The sequence below is a fragment of the Rattus rattus genome, chromosome 2 (assembly GCF_011064425.1).
Source record: "Rattus rattus isolate New Zealand chromosome 2, Rrattus_CSIRO_v1, whole genome shotgun sequence".
Taxonomy (NCBI): Eukaryota; Metazoa; Chordata; class Mammalia; order Rodentia; family Muridae; genus Rattus; species Rattus rattus.
Genome location: NC_046155.1, coordinates 212,890,354 through 212,909,533, shown reverse-complemented (window position 1 = coordinate 212,909,533; position 19,180 = coordinate 212,890,354). Strand labels below are relative to the sequence as shown.

The window sequence follows — 19,180 nt, the reverse complement described above, 5'->3', positions numbered from 1 at the left end:
GAGTGGAAACAGGAATCGTTCTATTCACTGTTACCTCTAGTGATGTGCTAGGGAAATTAAGGCTTCCTGTTGTCATTGCCTTAAGTTCTGCTGGCCTAGAAGGTTTTGTTCCAGCGCAATGAGTGCTTCTGCCAGGAGATACACTAATATTTCATTGTACTGAAAATGCTGACTTTCCCCTGGCCACTTTGGGCTTCTGATACTCTTAAGCCAACAAGCTAACAGCGTTAGGAGTGTTGAACCAGATTACCAAGGGGAAACTGAATTGCTTCTCCACAATGGAGGTAAAAAGGATTATGTCTGGAGTGCAGGAGATTCTTAGGGCATCTTTTGGTGCTACCATGACCTATGATTAAAATCTAAGGAGTATGACAAAGGGCACAGTCCCGCCAGGAATAAATGTATGGGTCACTCCTCCTGGAAAGTGTTAAGACCTGCTCAGGTACTTGCTGAGTGTGAAGGAAATACAGAATGGATAGTAGAGAAAGGTAGTTAAAAATACCAACTAAGGCCACAGGACCAGTTTGAAGAAATGAAAATTATTATTTACATAAGCATTTCTATTGTATTTTGTTAAGAATATATTTGCATAGATATTTGTGTTTTCCTTCCTCAACTTCTTTCCCATGTAGTATAATACCAATTGTAAGAATATCAGTGGTTGTCATATTTAAGTTTAAGAAGCTAAAAGAATGTCCCTTGAGGGACATTGCCACAATTTATAATGTGCTTGCAGTTGTACGAAGGGTCGTTGTATTACATTAGGCATAATTATGGTCTGATTAAATATAATGTGTTAGCTATTTTCCGAAGTATTGTTATAGCATGTGGGGCATATGACCTGGTTACTCTTTTCTCCTTTAGAAGTTAAGCATGACATGAAGAGGCATGATTGTGTATCAAATTGACAGGGATGGACTTGTGATGTCTTTTCTTGGTTGTAAACTTGACTCTACCTGGAATTAACTAAAAACCAAAATGGCTGGGCACATCTGTGAAGGATTTTTTTTTCCCCCTTACTGAAATCATTTGAAGTGGGAAGACTCATTTTTAATACAGATCTTTTGATGGGGGAAGATCACCTTTAAGCCGAGCCACACCGTCAGGTGGTATCCTATACAAAGGACGTGGAAGAAGGAAGCTCACTCTTTGCCTGCTTGATCTCGCTGACAAGTCTGTTCCTTCACATTAGAGTCTACTTCTTTGGCACTGTGACAAACACTGAAGAAGAGCTGAGGCATCCAACCTTACGGACTACTGTACAGGTGCTGGGTTCTTCTGTTGGTGGACAGCCATTGTTGGACTAGTTAGACCATAGCATGTAAGGTACTCTAATAAGCCCCCTTTATACGTATTCATTCTATAAGTTCTCTTCCCCTAGAGAACCCTGTCTAATAGACGGGCTAACAGCAGTAATGCCATCCATTACATTGAGGAAGAGGCTGCCTGTGAAGTTGCCTGACGAACAGCAGACCTGCAGTAGCTAAGGACTAATATGCCATTCAAGCTCAGTTCCCCGTGAGTTTACAATGTAAAGAATGTTAATTTCCTCTGTATACCGAGACTACTGCTAACAGAAAAACACTCTCAAATGGTCCTCATGCATGTTACAGATTGAGCTGAGGTGTCTTTAGAGAAATCCGGTTGTAGTTCTGATATGGTTAAATAGACCATGATCTTTCTGGCCAGGTGTAAACATTACATTCCTTATAGTTTTGCCTTCCAGAAATTTACTGGACAGTCATGACGAGATATTCTTCTTTTCTCTTAAAATACATTAAAATGGACAGTTGACACTTTTAGTGCTGCAGTTTATGTGCATTTATCTTCGAAAGAGCAAATTAGAAATAAAGATCTCTTTAAAAGGTCAGATATAATATATACTTTAGAAAATTAAGCGAGGACATTTTAGCAAAGTATCTTAACCAGAATCACATGTGGATCATCTTAGTGTGAACTTCCAATACCAGGAGATGGTGATATAAAGAGATCTTCTGTCTTAAACGCTGCTACAAATGAGTTCTTTGTTATCAAGATGCCTTTAACTTTAACCTGACTCATAGATTCAGAAAACATTAAGGGCCCTAATTGTTTACACAAGTTGATCAGCACTTAATTCCCAGTGAAGTAAGTCCTAATATTTTTCTTTGTTTTTTACATGATATTTTTATTCTCTTTTTAAGATTGGAGTATGTCATAAAAAATGAAAGAGGAGTGTGACGTAGTTTGATTTGATTTTTCCACACGAGTCTCTGAGTTAAGCCAGACTCTGTTGTCCTGACCTAAAAAGTAACTGCTGGAACTGGTGACCAATACCTGCTACAATGGTCAATGCCTGTGATGACCTTCTCAATAAAACCCCAAGTACACCCCTAGGAAAACAGTGGCTCATGGGTAAGCCACCAAAGTCTGCATGCTATTCAGTCAACTCCAGCATCCTCCAGCCCAAGTCCCTAAACCTGAAACCCTTACAAGATAATCTAGGGCTTTTGGAAAATTCACATAAACATTTCAAAACCAGAGCTCTGCTTTAGTGCCTGACACCAGGTCATCCCGAGTGAACGTCGAAGATAAGGACACTGTGAGAACTTTGGTTTCCTCGGCCCACGTGACCGGAAGCAGGGGATAACACCGGGGATAACACCAGACTCCTACAGCCCACACAACTCGTAAAAGTCTAGCTTCTCTCTGGGAGGTGAGCTGGGGCAGCAGTGGAGGGATCACAGAATTCAAAGACTGGGCTGGAAATGAAGCCTTGGAGTTTCAGCAATTTGTCCCTAAGTGATCATCAAAGCGGCCCCGGCATGCTCATTAGACCCAGGCCATCTGAGGAGCTACAGGTACCAGGATGGGATGTCTGTGATTAGCATGAGAAGACTAAAGTGGGAAAAGTATGCAGAACAAGAAGAACAACCTCAACAAAAGATTTCATGCTGGGGTTCACATGCAATTGTTTCTACCTTTTCAATATTGGAGAAAATACACACTTTAGAGTGCAGTACAGTGGGACGGCCCTTTCCTCTGTTTGCTCTATTGTTCCATCCTCAGTTCCCTCCCCCACAAAACCCACAATACAACTAAATATACAGGCTTACATACACCAAAACTGGGTTATGTGGAAAGAGCAAGATTCCCAATAAGTTAGTTGCCAACAGAAAATAACTATTTCTAATGATGTATAATCGTGTGATTGTATCTTCCTATCATAATTAATGGACAAATCCTTAATAGTATTTAAGAACATTCGTGTTCATATCAATTAATTAATACATTCTATTTGTCTTATAAGGTAAACCAAGTTTTATCTTACAACTTGGCTCAAAGTACTCGTTTATCTAGTCAAGCTTATCTTAGTAACATGGATGCCTGGTTGTGTATACTTCGCTTTAATAGTGTACACAGTATCTTACGAATCGACATTTCTAATCTGCAGCTACCTGGCTTTATTATCAGGGCCTGACAGTGCTCCATCATTGATGACAGTGACCGTCATCACTGACCCCTCTGCAGTATTTGGTGCTTCTAAGTCAGCACTTTCTACATTTGCTCTTCTTGCCTGAGACTCTAAGACAATATCCGTTTTTCATGTTCCTCTTAGTTCTGTCACATCTTTCCCCATCTTCCGTGGCTCCCCATGGAAATACTAGCATGCCTTGGGTGTGTTTTGTCGCATTCTCACCCTTGAATCTTTCTTGAGTTACGCAGCACTCTGTGGCCTTGAGAACAATTCTTTAGGCTGACTCCAAAGATGTATCTGAAGCCCTGAATGACACTGGACATGCAACCCACCCCTAAGTCTCACAAACGGAATTCAGTCTCATTCAGAATTCATCCTCCCGTACTCCTAGCATCGATGGGAGCCACATTTCCCGACTCCTACGCTCTTGTTCTGAATTTCTTCTTCAACTGGACCTTGCCCTATCCAGGATTATTTTAAAAGCTACCCGCAGGCCATTTCATACCATCAGCCACACATGATAAGAACCAGCACAATGAACTCAAAGATTTGGACATATTCTTGGAGGCTACAATCTGATAATCTGTGGAAATGTTGAGGAAAATGATAAGGATTGGTAGATTTTTAAAGGTAGTTGGTCTTGAATCCCAACTCCTTTCTCTTTAGAGAAACTTAAAATTGCCGCTTAAAGTATTTTTTCCTTATCTGAGAGAAATAAGGCAATATACCCTAACTAGGAAAATAGGATTTTAAAATGAGATGTTTATAAAATCTTTAGCAATGTGTCTTATCCTAGGTAAATGTTTACAAAATTTGGGAGTAGGAGAATTAAGCTCAGGGATACAGTAGTAAGCGCTGGGTTCCTTCCCAGAATTAGAAAGAAAACAAAATCCTAATTCTCACCCCTCACGAGTCTTGTGTTTTACTCTTTGCTGCTGTGACTTTTTTTATTTTTTACTTTTTTGTGTACTTCATGATATAAATATACCATGCCATCTCTAATTAGACACCTCTTTATGATTAGACTATTTTCAAATGTGGCTAGAGAAAATGCCAATGAATGTGAAAAAAGAGGTTTGAACGTGGTTAGGAGCACTTATTGAGCTTCTAGAATACTGGGGCTCAGTTTCCAGCACCCACATAGCTCAGTTCTCCAGCTCCAGAAGACCCAACCCCCTCTCTGGCCCACAGACATTTGCACGCACATGCTCTCACACGCAAATATACACATGATTAAAACTTTTTTTTTTTAAGCCAATAAGCAGCATAACTTTTAGATGGTTGCCGCATGTCAACAGATGCTCTTCAAGTAGCATATTCCAAGTTATATTTTCATCCATTGGGTATTACCCCTTGTCTCCTACCAAACCTCACTGTATTCCCTAAACTGTCCCTCACAAGGACTGATCTAAAACGCAGACACAGAGGAGTACACTAGGACCTCAGGCTTGTCATAATTCCCACTGGAATACAAATTCAAGGCATGGCTCTATCTTGACCCTCTTCCTGCTTTCACACTTGCTCTGCCAACCTGCAGACCTGTCTGGCTAACCTAGGTCTTGATTGGCCCTCTGAAATCACTTAAATGTCTATCCTTAGCTTTAGATGTCTTCCCATACTCAACAGGTTCCATATTGAAATTAAGATATTTCCTGTCGGGCTGGAGAGATTGCTCAGTGGTTAAGAGCACTGACTGCTCTTCCAGAGGTCCTGAGTTCAAATCCCAGCAACCATATGGTGGCTCACACCCATCTGTCATGGGATCTGACACCCTCTTCTGGTGTGTCTGAAGAAAGTGTACTCACATAAAATAAATAAAATCTTTAAAAAAAAAGATATTTCCTGTTATCTTAATTTCTCATATCACAAATTTTGGGTCAGTGAATTTTTTTTTTTTTTGAGAAAGTTTCTCTGTATAGCTGGGTCCAAAGACTAGGCTGGCCTCGAACTCAGAGATCTGCCTGCCTCTGCTGCAGTCATTCTTCTGCCCTTTCTTTCATTCTTTTACAACTTATATCCTTTTCACGTAATGAATCTGAATGACTGTAACTTTAAAGCACATTGGGAAATCAACCAGTCCTCTACCCATACTTTGGTCTGAACCACAACTGTCCCTTACCTTGGATCTAAGGTCCTCCTTTTGTCACAAAGTCTAGCCTAAAACTTCCATTTTCAATCTTTCAGTTCTTCTTCCTAGTATACAGTACCTGGAGTAGGCTCACACACATACACACACACACACACACACACACACACACACGCACGCACGCACGCACACAGACAGACACACACACACACCACACCACACCCACCCACCCACCTCCCCTCCCCCACAGACACGTTAGTCTAAGTTATCCCCTTCTATATAGGGTAGGAAGGCAAGCACCCAGCGTGGGTCTCTTTGAATATTCTAACAGAGGATTAAGACTTGGTATCTTGGATCAACAGCATTTTGCTAAATATCTAAATTTTTCAGAAAAGGAAAGGGTAATTTGGGCTCACAAGACTACAAGGCCAGTCCCCTCTTTACATTGTGTTTGAGGTAACAGCATTCCAGAGTGAAAGAAAAATGGCCTGTAACAAATACTTTCTAGCCCTATTTTAAAACTAAGCTCTAAACAACATTATAAACAACATTGATAATTTCCCTTACTTCTACTTTGTATCTGTTAGCGATATTACAATTGACTTTTAAAACATTTTTACATCTCTAAGAAAGTATTATTTTTAAAGAGAGCTACAAATAAGTTTAGGCCCCCCCAAAAAAAAGAAGATTATTTTGGTACCCCACCACACCCCAGCAGACCATAGGAGAAAAATTGGACAAAGGCTGGCGACTGCATTTTCATGGTTTCCCACAAGATGTCAGCATGTAACTGAGCAAAGTCAGGTGGGGTGAGGGGTGTTTTCCCTTAAGTAGAACAATAGAAGGTCTCTCCCTCATTCTTAGAACTGCCACCAGGGCTTTGTTAACTCAATTCATAAATATATCTCCATATATGTTTTGTTATTGTAAACACAGTTCTTAATATATTTGTACACTAGTTTGTAAATAATGGATTTGTTTTATTTTAACTCGCTTCTCTACAATGGAAGTTAAAATTCTTCGGATCAAATTAGAAACCTTAAATACTTTTCACGGCTCTGGGGAATCCAGTCAAGTCTCTGCGTGAATTCTTATGCACAAAGCTTAGTGGACTGCAGAGGAATTTCACTCAGTCTATGTCATAAAATCAGTGGGCATCTAAACTATACAAAAGGAGCGTGCATGTGCGTGCATGCATTCGTGCATGTGTGTATGTCTGTGTGTGTATGTGTGTGTGCATGTATGTGTGTGTGTGTGCATGCATGTATGTGTGTGTGCGTGTATGTGTGTGTGCATGCGTGTGTGTGTGCACGCGCACACACATATACTAAAGAGGAAAATTGGGGATAGTCTTCTCTTGAGATTATTTCTTTGTTCACCATTACTAAAGCACACACTGAGTCCTAAAACCTGACTAACTTTCAATATTGATCATTAGAAGGAAAGAAACTGGTCTCCCTCACATCTACTACTGTTCAGTAAGCAGGAGAATAGCACACCGTGGAAGGACTTAAGTCCCAATAACTGTGAACCCTCAGGGAGTGCTTACACCATTTGCAGCTCTATCTTGCTTTTCGTGTTTTTCCCGGTCATAAGCCATTTTCTTCAGCAACTTCTTCATGGCTTTCCTTTCCTTCTTCTGATGCGCAGTATTGTGCTTCCTCACTTGGTTCACAATAAATTTAGGGATCTGTGAAGAAAAAAAACACTTCAGCTGGAGGAAGAAAAAGACAGGCAACCTTTTTAAACTACATAATTTTTCTTGTTGTTATTGTTGTTTTTTATTTCAAGAGGATTATGGGTTCTGTTTCTCAAAGACTAAGCCATTTAAATGTACCGTTTGTTAATTCTATGAAAAGAAATGAACCAGGAACTCTCTGCATCCACTTGGGGTAATTTACCACCCACTGTGCAAGGTCCCAAAAGGGACTTTGTGAAGTTCAAGGACATATTGGCCTCTCCTTACCTTGGATGTCAACCCAGGAGGAGATTCCCTGAGAAGATCCTTGGAGGCCGACACCTCTGCAGCTGTTCCTTAGCAACCAGCCCTCCCTACTTCCTGTAAAGCCATCTAACCCACAAGTCCCTTCCAACAAAGCTGCTGTCAGAGAAGAAAAAAGTTCACCCGTCACCAAAAGCCAAAAATTGGTTAGTGGTACTCCTAAAGATATGCTAAACTTCTAAAGACAAGGGAAAACTCATTCTTAGAAATTCCATTAGTAACAAAACGTTTTGGGTCATTAAAATGTAGCTATAAAATAATGCTGTCCTTAACAGAGGCAGACATGACAGATGAGCATTACTTTAAAATATATTTAAAATGACCTGTAGCATTTGCCTTTTGGCAGGATATAAAAAGCCTTGAGGATCCAGGGAGCATCATTTTTTATCTTCTAAAAAAATATTGAGATTAGTAGAAGCTCACATTAAAGTAGTAGTTAATATAATTTAGTTTGGGATTTCTTTATTTCATTTTTCTAAATGCTTATTAGAAGAACTCTTTCTCTCCACAAAAATATAAATTTCACTGAAAAATGAGACTGCAATCAACCAAATCCCTTATCAACATGCATGTGGATTATCTGTCAGAACTTAAGAGTTAGGCAGGAAATCAGGTTCAAGACCTCAGCAATCATGGTGCAGAATGTGTATGGCCTTTTAAATGAAACAATTCTCAGGAAAATAAGGAAATGAGGAGAATCAAAGACAGGGTGAGCACTTTCAAACACGACAGCCTGAACACCAGGCCAAGGGGAAGTGGCTAGTGGAACTGTGGAAGAAAGACTGTGTGCAAGGCACATTTTCTTGACCTAATTTTACAACTTTAAAACTAGAAATTCACAAGGCCTTCCTTACCTCCGTGAATAAAATGCCTCTGATACCTCTGGACTCACAAACATACACACGGTGTTATTTTTAAGCCATTTAGACAAGAGAGCACATTGCTTTTTAATATCACCTTCATAAAGTTATTTTCATGATTACTGTGAACAATTATGCTAGGAAATTACATGACCGTTATTGCAATTTTCAAACACATACCATGGATTTTTCTTACAGGTGACACCTAGATCTAAAATGTGTATGTATAAATGTGTGTGTATGTGCCCATGTGTCTTAACTTAGGAGAGAATGTTGGGAGAAGAAGAAGAAGAGATCCTAGAATCCATGAGAAAGAGTTATGGAAAACATATAATAAAAAGATAAAAATAGTACCACCTGGATGGGAGGAAGAGAATTTGCCAGTAGGAATGCAAGCAGTAAGGGATAAAAAGTATAATGTCACACACGCATTCAGCTGTCACTGTGAAACCCAGTACTGTGTACACTGCCGTAAAAGTGAAGTTAAATACATATACTTACTGTCCACAGAAGTTTCTGGTACCTAATCAATAAGTGCATAGTATTTGCTGTCCCTGCTGCCATTTCAAATTCTCGGTGTTCACTGGACTTCAAGCCCAGTGCATGGCACATGAAGAGATTCGGGGCCATGACCATTGCTACATTCACGGCTGTCATCTTGTTCTTCTCTTTGTTATCGATGACTCTTTGGAGAAATTCAAGCAAGGCCTAAAACAAAGATGACCAAGATTTCTGTCATACACGGAGCTAAGAGGTTAAGGTGCTGTATTATAAAGGATTTTAACTCATTTAAAATTGAGCGTATTTAACTCTTAAAAGGCCTTCTGAAAAAGTCATTTGAAAACCACCTATTAGATAAGCTTCCTAAAATATATTCCTGACACACACAGTTTAAATGGAATTACCTTGAAGGGGACAGCGTCCCTACTAAACACCACAGGCTACCCAAATAAAAAGCCCAGGGCCAGAGATGAGCTACCTCTTTGGAAGTTAGCCAATAATTATTTCCATTGCTCTTGAGTATCCTTCAGGATTTAAGATTATGAAGACACTGCTGAAGACACCACATACTTGAGAAATCACACATGGTATCACTTGAGACCCACCACACATGGAGACAGCAAGATCGTAGTGACCTCAAAGCTTCATCTCCACCTGCTAGATTTCATGGTGCTGGAAGGTGCTATAGATGCAACCAGAAGAGAAAGGTAGACATCAATCTTATCCAGCTGTGAACTCTGAACTACAGTCATGACTAGCCTGGCCAGATGTGCCCACTGGAGTACTTAGTGGCACAAGTGTCATGGCAGCAACCAACCACTTTCTGGTTAGATTTAAGGCTCACTCACGAGAAGGAAACTACACTTGTTACCATCTAGGCTAAGACCCTGTGGGCTACACAGATCATAGAGCCTAGTGAAGAACTTACTACTAATAGTATCGTGCTAAATGAAAAACATATTTGTGGGGAGCGGGTGTGGCGGCAGTCCCAAGATGGTGCCCAGGACTGCAGCTAAGTCTCATGACTAGCACCTGACTTCCTCACACACCTGAAACTAGCCACGTCCATTGTGAGAGCTGTGCAGGCGCACCATGATGCAAGATCAGGCCATGTGACGTGGACCTATGAACTGAGAATACGCAGTCTGGACTGAGGAGGCGGAGTTGAGGGAGGATATAAGGGAGTGTGCTCGGGGGCTGAAAGGGAGAGAGAAGAAAAGAAGAGAGAGATTGCTGCTTGCATGCAGAAAGAAAGGTTCCTGAATAAACTGCTTTGAGAAGAACGTCGTGGTGTCGCTCCTTTCTGCGCGACGGAGACGGAGATGACACATATTAGAGCAACTCTTTCTGACTTACTGCTATTTCCATAGACTAGAGCCATTCTTAAGCCACATCGGAAAAGCTTACTCTTGAGATTGCCAATTAAAACAGAGACCCATAACTGGCTAAGTTGTGGAGCATAGGGGACTACAGAAGGCTGAGCCCTAAACTGTGTGTCTACGTCACAGGCCTTCCCTTCAAGGCTGAGGGACAATGAGACTGTAAAAACCAGGTGACAGATGACTAGAATAAAATAGTTGTTTACCAGCCACAGCTATGGCGGTGCACATACAAACACGCAGTACTTGTGACAGAGCGAGTGAGACCTCCACAAGAACAAGCCAGTCAAACCTCCCTCATGGAGAAGAGGAGTACAATGTCACACGCCTAACAAAGCAACTACTGGCATTTGATAGCACCTGGGAGGGGATTCAGAACTGGCCCCACTCCCAAGAGTACTTAGGCTACCTAAACAGGATTCAGCGGTCTTCAATGGGGGAAAAAGGACATGAAGTTGGGTGGGTAGGGAGGTGAAGGTGGGTCTGAGAGGAGTTGAGTTGAAATTAAAAAAAAAATAGAAATTGTATGGAATTATAAAAATATTAATAAAATAGTTAATTATCTAAATTATCAAAAATTAAACAGAATCCAAATAATAATAAAAGTGTTGTTTAAAATAGAAGGAGGAGAGAAAAATGTTAAAAGGGAGTCTGACTTGTGCTATACCTTGATTGCTTTCAAGCCTATCAACCTGAGGTCAGTCATCAGAACCCACCGGGCAGAAGGAGATAACCAACACATTGAAGCTGTTTTGTAAACTTCACACATGTGCCAACACGATGCACCTACATACATAGGCACGTACGTTTTTAGAAAGCTGTCAGGGCTAAGGAGGGCTCAGATGATGAAGTGCCAGCCATGTAAGCATGCAGACCCAAGGTCAGTTCCAGAACCCATGTAAAAAGTTGGGTTAATCCATTTGCTTGAAGAGGCAGAAAGGGGCTTAGTCACCAACCTGCCTAGTCTAATCCAGTGATCTTTAGACATCAGTGAGAGGTCATCTCTCAAAAAACAAGCTCCTTAGAATGACACCCAAGGTTGACTCTGGCCTACATAAGTGCGCGCACACACACACACACACACACACACACACACACACACACACACACACACACACACACACACAGAGAGAGAGAGAGAAAGAGAGAGAGAGAGAGAGAGAGAGAGAGAGAGAGAGAGAGAGAGAAGAAGAAGGAAGAGGAGGAAGAGAAGGAGAAGGGGAGGGGGAGGGAGGAGGAGAGAGAGACACTGAGACTCGAGTGCATGTATGCACACAAGCGCTTGCCCCGTGCACGTGAGTTATGCATAGCCACAATCCTCTATCTATACCAACAGACTGTCAGCAAAGCTCCTCAGACAGACTGACAAAGCCCCAAATGGTGTATCCTTCTCAGGAGACTGGCACTGGGCAACTAAGGCAGAGGGTGTGTCTGACGTGGCAGACAGATATGTGCCTTTCCAGCCCACTGAGCCTATAGGAGCTGCAGAGCACTGAAAAATAGCTTCAAATATCATATAAACATTCCCATGTTTCAGAAAGTAGTAATTATTTCACCTGAAGGAAGGAGGGAAGGAAGGAAAGAGGGAAGGAAGGAGGGAAGGAGGAAGGGAGGAAAGAAAGAAGGAAAATAGAGAGGGAAAAAGGAAAAAAGGGGAGAGGGAGGGAGAGAGAGAGGAGGGTAAAAAAAAGGGGGGGAAGGAAATGAAAATAAAGGGGAGATAAAAGAAAGAAGAGAACATCTTTAAGCAAGTGTGTTCCACCTCGGTTTCCTTCACACTAGAGGACTCCAGAGCCTGCTGGCACAAAACCTAAGCAGAATGAGCTTTGTGATTGGAAAGGGACAAAAGAAGGCTCCGAAAAACTGACAGACTGGATGATGCGGAACTCTGTGAACCAGTTAGGCCACACTCAGCATCACATTCTTCCTTCCACGACCATCATACTCTGAGCTGTCAGCCTCCCCAGCCACCAGCAGCTGAGTCACGCTTCTCTGCCAAGGCAGAAGGCTCTTTTTGCCTTTTCCTTTGAATTGATTCTCTCCAGAGTAACTTTAGCTGTGCACATGGGTTCGAGGCTCTCTGTGAGTGCAGCAGCAGAGTAGGTACCAGTTAGAGACCATCATTTTGATCCTTACCCGAGGCAGACAGTATGGCCACCCACCCCAGTGTGCACACGAGAAAAGTCTTCTGTTTTAAAGAATATTACTAAAGGGTATGTGACCAGGAAAAGCTGCAGGAGGGATTTAATTAGAGGTCTCTATGGCTTTTGTTTCTGAACTCTTAAACTATGCAGAGAACCACACTTTCATAGTTAGCCTAAATAAGCTAGAACAAAACGGAAGGAGTGAAGCCAGATGATACTGCCCTTTTTAGAAGATTTCAGGGCAGAAACAAAAATAACAAAAGATAAATATATAAAACAAAACAAAAGAAGGAAAAAAACAAAAGACTAGCTTCTAGTGCTAAGAGGTGACCTGCATCAGGTTCAGTTGTAGTACAGACCTTTGAATCAAGCTAAAGGCAAAGGCTTAAGACCTAACAGCAAAATTTACGTATGTAATATCTGCTACAGTGCTTGGAAATTGTAACCCAAGCACCATGCTGTATTGAAACAACATGTTCACAAATGAGGACAAAAGATTAATTGAAGTTTAGGAAAAAATATTGAATTCTGTTCCACAGAGACTAGAATGGTTTCTCAGGGACCAAGTGTATCTCTTCCTTTATGAGCATAAATTACAAAGATTAGATAATTATTTTAATTGTGGTGTGCATATGCAATAGGACTGTTTAAACTATTGCTAGAGGAATGCCAGAAGAAGGGAGGGGCAGAGAGGGAAGGGGAGAGAGGGAGGGAGGAAAGAGAAGGTTAGCTGGTAGGATGTTGGCTCAGCCCTTGACATAGTGACAGTGGTCTCATGTCTACTGAACAATGTAGTATTTTAAGCAGTTATAAACAACACTGAGAGACAGGTGAAAGGTCAGACACCCTGTAAACCTACGCATGAGGTCCTGGGCACAGGACAGGACCATAGCTATAAGTGCTTGATGGTTGTTCCTATGTAAAATATGAATATGATTCTTCTAGTTTTCAGGGTGTATGACGACATATATAATCAAGTTTTAAAATGAAATAAAATCCAGTTTAAAAGAGGGAGGCAAAGAGACGGCTCGGCAGCTAAGCAATGTGCTCTTGTGAAGGGGCCTGAGTTTGAGTCCCAGCACCTGTCGGAGATGGCTCACAGCCACAGGTAGTTCAAAGCCCTCTTCTGGACTCTGCAGATACTCGTACTATGACCCTCATAAAAAAATAAAATTAAAACCTTTGAAAGGGGGGTGGGAGGCTGGGCAAGTGGCTTGGTGCTTAAGAGCAGTTCTGTACTTGGAAACCTGAGTTCAGTTCCTGGAAGCCATGTTGATAGCTCATAGCTGCCTGTAACTCCAGCTCGGACACTCTCTTCTGGATCCCAGAAGTACTACATAGGTGCATGTGTGCATACGTGTGTAAACACACACACACATATACATACTTAAAAAATAAAAATTAATCTTTAAAAACCCTTAAAGCTATAAAAGGTCTAACCATGGGTAACTATATAAATATAGGCCTTCCTTGATGCCTATAAATAAGTCTTCCCTATTTCCCCAAGTCAAACATAGGAACAGCTCACTGATCCGATAGATGACAATCGAAGGAGTGGGGCAAGGGACAGATGAGGAGAAGGAACTCACAGTAAGCCTCCCCAACTTATACCTCAGTGGAGTTTCTCTTCTCCTTCGTGGATATGATTTACAGTTTATGAAGGTACAGTTTGCCTCATACTTTAATGATGGCTTCTTTTGTTAGGATTGTCTGAAAGCCTCCTCAAAGCTAGCTAAAGAAGTAAAACTATTGACTGTATCTCAAAATTTCGCTAAACAGCATTGTTCACATTTAATCATAAACTTACCCTTTCACCAAGATCACATAAAAATGCTCAGCCATCTATATATATATATACATACATCCACAAGTAAGCAGAATAATAAAAGAATAGGCCTAGACTGGGAAGGCCAATCCAAAGAAGGTTCTAGAGCCGCCTTCCTCACTAGCAACCACCATGGACTGTCCTCCCGCTAATTGGTTTCAAGAGGTGTAGGTCTATTTGAACTCAGCGATCTTTTAGGTTCCCTTACAGAGCTCATTCTCAGGGGCCTGTCACACAAGCAAGCACTTCATATGTGAGAAAAGGATGTCCCTCCCCTCTCTGTGATGGAGACTCTGTCCAAGACGTGCTCTGCCCAACTTTATCCTAGACCAACATTAGCCACAGTCTGCACACTCCTACTCTGCCATTTTGCTCCTACCAAATTTGAAATAAATTGCGTCAGGGTTGGCCTGTCTCAAAACTAACCAAACGCTGCCTCCTGAAATTCTACTGACAACCTGAAGAACGAACTTGCCTCTGAGTGAAGGAGCAAGCCTTTGGAAGTTCTCCTGTGGTAGACATTCTATGTTTTCAGTTGTGTTCACAAAGTGCTTCTTCAAGGGAAGTAGAGGAGAGCTCCATTTTGTAGCTGTCAAGAGCTGTGCCTCAAGTTAGTCAGTGCAGTTTTGTTTTTCTTTTTGGATTTTTTTTTTTTTTTTCGGAGCTGGGGACCGAACCCAGGGGTGTTTTTCTTTTTGACAGGAGATCATGCTTTTGGGGCTGACCTCAAACTTGCTACGGAGTTAAAGTTGACTTTACAGCTGGGGACCCTCCTGATATTGAGTGCTGAGATTATAGGCGTGTGCTCTTGGGTAGGAAAAACCTTGTATTCACTCGCTACATAAGGTTAGATGCTAAGTAAGCACTCTATTGACCAAGAAGCATCCCCAACCATCAGAGAATTTTAACGAGCTGCAGGGGAAAAAAAAAGTTCGACAACTTGACAACCCACCAGGTTTGGTGGGGTTGTTTCCTTAAAATTTCTTCATGAGAAGAGTTCATTTTAAACAGAAAGAAATGTGGAAGATAAAAAGGCAAAGTCAACACACAAACACACACACACACACACACACACACACACACACACACACACAAAATAAACCCTCTTAAAACCCTTGGTAACATCAATAAAATTAGCAACGTAGCAGACTAACTCCCAGTAAAAGGCTACCTCTCAGTGTCTGCCCTTAAAAACACTCTTTGCCATTTCAGATGAGCATTGCTGTTTCCAAAATAAGCATGGGATTGTTTTTCCACAAATAATGAAAAATGACCATGCATAGTTCAAAGGGATATTTAGTGTAAATTAAGAAGCTGACCTTCAGTGTGTCTCTGTTTGCGTCAGGTAGAAGAATGACGAGGAGGTTCAAAGCCTGCAATTGTTCCTTTTTGGTTGGAAGATCTGTAGAAAGATCAAAGAAATACGAAAACTTTAGGGGAACACTTTCCTTTCTTTTCGTCCATTTTTAAAGGGGGAAAAATGTTATTTGGTGTGAGCATTCCAGTGAAATGCTAGACACAGTGAGTGAGCCGCCAGTCTCACCAGGGGTGTTTGCTGGAGATCAGAGCAAGCAGCTGCTCAGAGCACCCTCAGTCCTAGGATGCTAGCTTCCAACTGTGATCCCATGACGAGCGGCCTTATGTTTGCCGACACACAACAGTGATTTGGAAATAATTCTAACTTCCATGTGGTAATTACCCTCCGATGGAAACACAGAGATCGGACTGCCCACGAGATGCTGCCCACAGGGCTTCCTGCGCACTGAGCTTTGTTTCTTTCAAATGTCAAGGGAGCAACACACAAAAGGAGAGTCTATCCGGTCTGACAGACATAGGCGAAGCCTGGCCTGGAACACAGTAGGTGCCCAAAATGAATGCTTGTGGGATCGATGAGAAACCAAACAGCATGTGAAGGTTCCAGGAGGTATATGTCATTGTCATTGGTGCCTAATATCACAGACATTTAAAATCACATCATGACCACTTTGTTAGATAGCAACAATTTGGTCCATATCCAGGAAATACACTCAAAATAATGGAATTTAATCATTAAAAATATTTTTAACAAAAGACTTTTTTTTTTGCTAATGAAGAAATTAAGCAAATACTTTAAATAGCAGTGTTAGCATCTTCTGTAGATATTCTGAGGGGAAAAGTTATGATATAAGATAACTTAGACACTAACCCCAAAATTGCCCATCCCCCCCCCAAAAAAAATAGCATGTGATGGTACCGGTGGGCACTCTATCTCTCCATCATTATTAAGATTGACTCATTCGCTCACAGTGTTCTGGCTTGGAAGTTAAGATAAGATTACTGCAACAGCATGACAGTACCATTCCCTGTCCTGGTGGCCCCTAGGAGTACGTAAGACAGCCATAGCACTAGATAAACCTTGTGAAATCTCCCTATTCCCTCCCAGGAACCGTATCAAGACTGATGACTTATTTTACATTGGAGTTTTCCAGGACCAGAAAATGGCCCAACACCAGAATTTTGCAGCCCTCTACCTATGAGGCTACAAAGCACATTCTCCTATATATAGGTCCAGGTTCCCATTTTCAGGCAATGGTCAGGGAAACTATCTCTCTTTGTGTTTCTATAGTCAGTACTAATCCCCAGATTCTCCACTGTGTGCTGCTTTCAACATTGGCAAGAAAACCACAACAGAGATCTACATGACTCATGCTGTTTAGAAGAGAGAAACTCGAAGTTTCCAGGTCTTAACGGTAGAGGTACTGTGTTCCTAAAGGCCACGCAACTAATCTTCATTTTAAGAGAATATTCTGGTATGTTTACTTAGCCATGTATACGAATGAAAGGAAGTGGTATGTGTCATCAGAGCAACTCTTGACATCAGTGAATCAACATGTCTAAGCAAAGACGTCCGGGTAGCATGGTACCTTATGCTCACAATTGTCACTCTGACAGTGTGTGTGGAACTCACTCCCAGGCTACTTCCAGGTAGAAAGTACTTACTCTGGACAGCCTGGAAGGCTTTGAGGTACTCCGTGCTCAGCAGAGGCTGGGGTAGTTCTCTCAGAAAGAGCTTCAGCAGGCTGGCCGCATCGTGCTGCTTGACACTTTCCCAGTTGAAAGTTCCTTCATAAAACTTTGCTTCTAATTCTTGGCAAAGATTCTGAATGGTGCGAGGGGGAAAAAGAAATTAGCAGGAAGCAGATTTGTCCCCTGTGAGTGTGATATGTTTTTTTCACCTTACAAGATCTCTAATCTCCAAAGGAATACCTGAATAGTAAAAGTCATCATTTTTCTGTTACACAGGAAAATGCCATTCCCAAACTTTGATTGTCCTTTACATGAAGAAACTATACCCAAGGTTAAGAAAGAAAAAAGTTTAAACATTTTCACACACTTTAATTACCAAAGGTTTAATTAAGAGATCAGTTAAAATCACCTTCCACCGAGCGTGGGACCTAGATGCTATAAGTTGTCAAATAAAAAAAAAAAAAAAACAAATTTATAAGACAATGTTTTTAAAGCTATTTAGAGGCCTATCACATAACTCACAAATCCAGATCTTACACAGAAGCTACCTCTAATTTGTCACCTCTGTGGCTAAGCAGCCATCAAAGTAAGGAAAGATGCCTGCCCTCGCTGTGCCACCATTCCGCTGCCGTCTCAGGCTAGCACTGTGAGTCCATGCAGAGTGAGGAAGCTGGGCTCCTTCACTTCAAGCATTCTATGAGAAGTGCCAAACCAACTACTACTGCCCCTAAGTCAAGTTAGTTTGTGAAGACTGTTTTTCAAAACTCATTTTTAGCATGGCATAAGACCTACTATGTCCAAAATCCTTCCAAGTTTCTACTACTGGAACCCCTTTCTCGAAGGATGGTTTGTGGGGTTTTTGGTTTGGCTGGGTTTACTATGGTGCCGGGGATGGAACCCTATGCCTCTGTATGCTAGAAAAGTGGTCCACTATTAAGCTACATCCTCTGATACAGAGGAACATACTGAGCTACCCCCCTCTTGATCGAGTAAACTTACCCATGTTTTCTCCTAACAAAATCACCCCCCCCCCTTTTTTTGCCTAATTGTTTTTGTAACCAGGGTGGTATGCTCCCTCTCCTTTTAAAGATCAAAACTCAATTGCTATTACTCATCCTGACGACATTTCTCACCCAGCTCCCTACTACCGTCTGAGTCATGATCTTCTCACTCTCACAGGATTATAATAGGTGATGAGGGGATTCGGAAAACTAAAAACTTATAGCCAACCAGAAGGAGTTTGTAGAGGAACGATGAACTGAAGCTTCAGATGTTTTATTGTTTTGTTTTATCGCCTCTGCTAACAAGAATAAGGGGTGGGGAGGCTAAGTTGGCCTTTAAAATTCACAAGCATAATTAAGCAATAAAACTGCACATTAACAGAACTGAAGCGTTCCAGTTACCTTGACTCTCATGGCTGCTCCTGGTATCCGCAGGAGGCCCTCAGTTTCCAGACTGCCTTCTTCAATGCAAGAAATCAGCTGTGGAGAAGCCAAGAAACATTTTGATCTCGGTCTTCGTTAACAGGTAGAGTTTAACATCTGTCCCCCATTGCAAAGCTGATTCCGAAGGCATGCAAAGTGGGTTTGATGAGGTTTAGAGTGGTGTGGGACCAGCATCTTCAAAACTATACAGGTAAAAACTAGAGTTGCAATTTGAAAAGGTTTGTCTTTTTCTCCTTTGTAAAAGAAATGTATAATTTCACACGACAGCTGGGCCTCTCCACAGGATCAGAGAAAAGATGTTCTCTGTGCAAAAGCAACTCAGAACACCACTATGCGTTTTCCAGCAACATGCATTGTACAATCACAGAAATGTCATGCAATTCCAGTAGTTGCACATTTATATACTGTATTTAATTGGTTTCAGGAAACAATATTTTTATGGGAAAAAGAACTGTTACTAATATTCATTTTAGGC

At 41.5% G+C, this 19,180-nt stretch overlaps 1 protein-coding gene across 1 annotated transcript in view; it reads right to left on the bottom strand.

Moving 5' to 3' along the window:
* Window positions 1-19,180, bottom strand: part of Arhgap18 (Rho GTPase activating protein 18) — a 147,041-nt gene that overhangs the window by 24,897 nt on the left and 102,964 nt on the right. Inside the window, exons 8-12 of the mRNA XM_032894913.1 lie at window positions 18,664-18,741; window positions 17,234-17,393; window positions 15,574-15,656; window positions 8,907-9,113; window positions 7,093-7,233 (exon numbers count right to left, since the gene is read on the bottom strand). Coding sequence (XP_032750804.1) covers window positions 7,093-7,233; window positions 8,907-9,113; window positions 15,574-15,656; window positions 17,234-17,393; window positions 18,664-18,741 — 669 coding nt within the window. The remainder of the gene's footprint in view (window positions 1-7,092; window positions 7,234-8,906; window positions 9,114-15,573; window positions 15,657-17,233; window positions 17,394-18,663; window positions 18,742-19,180) is intronic.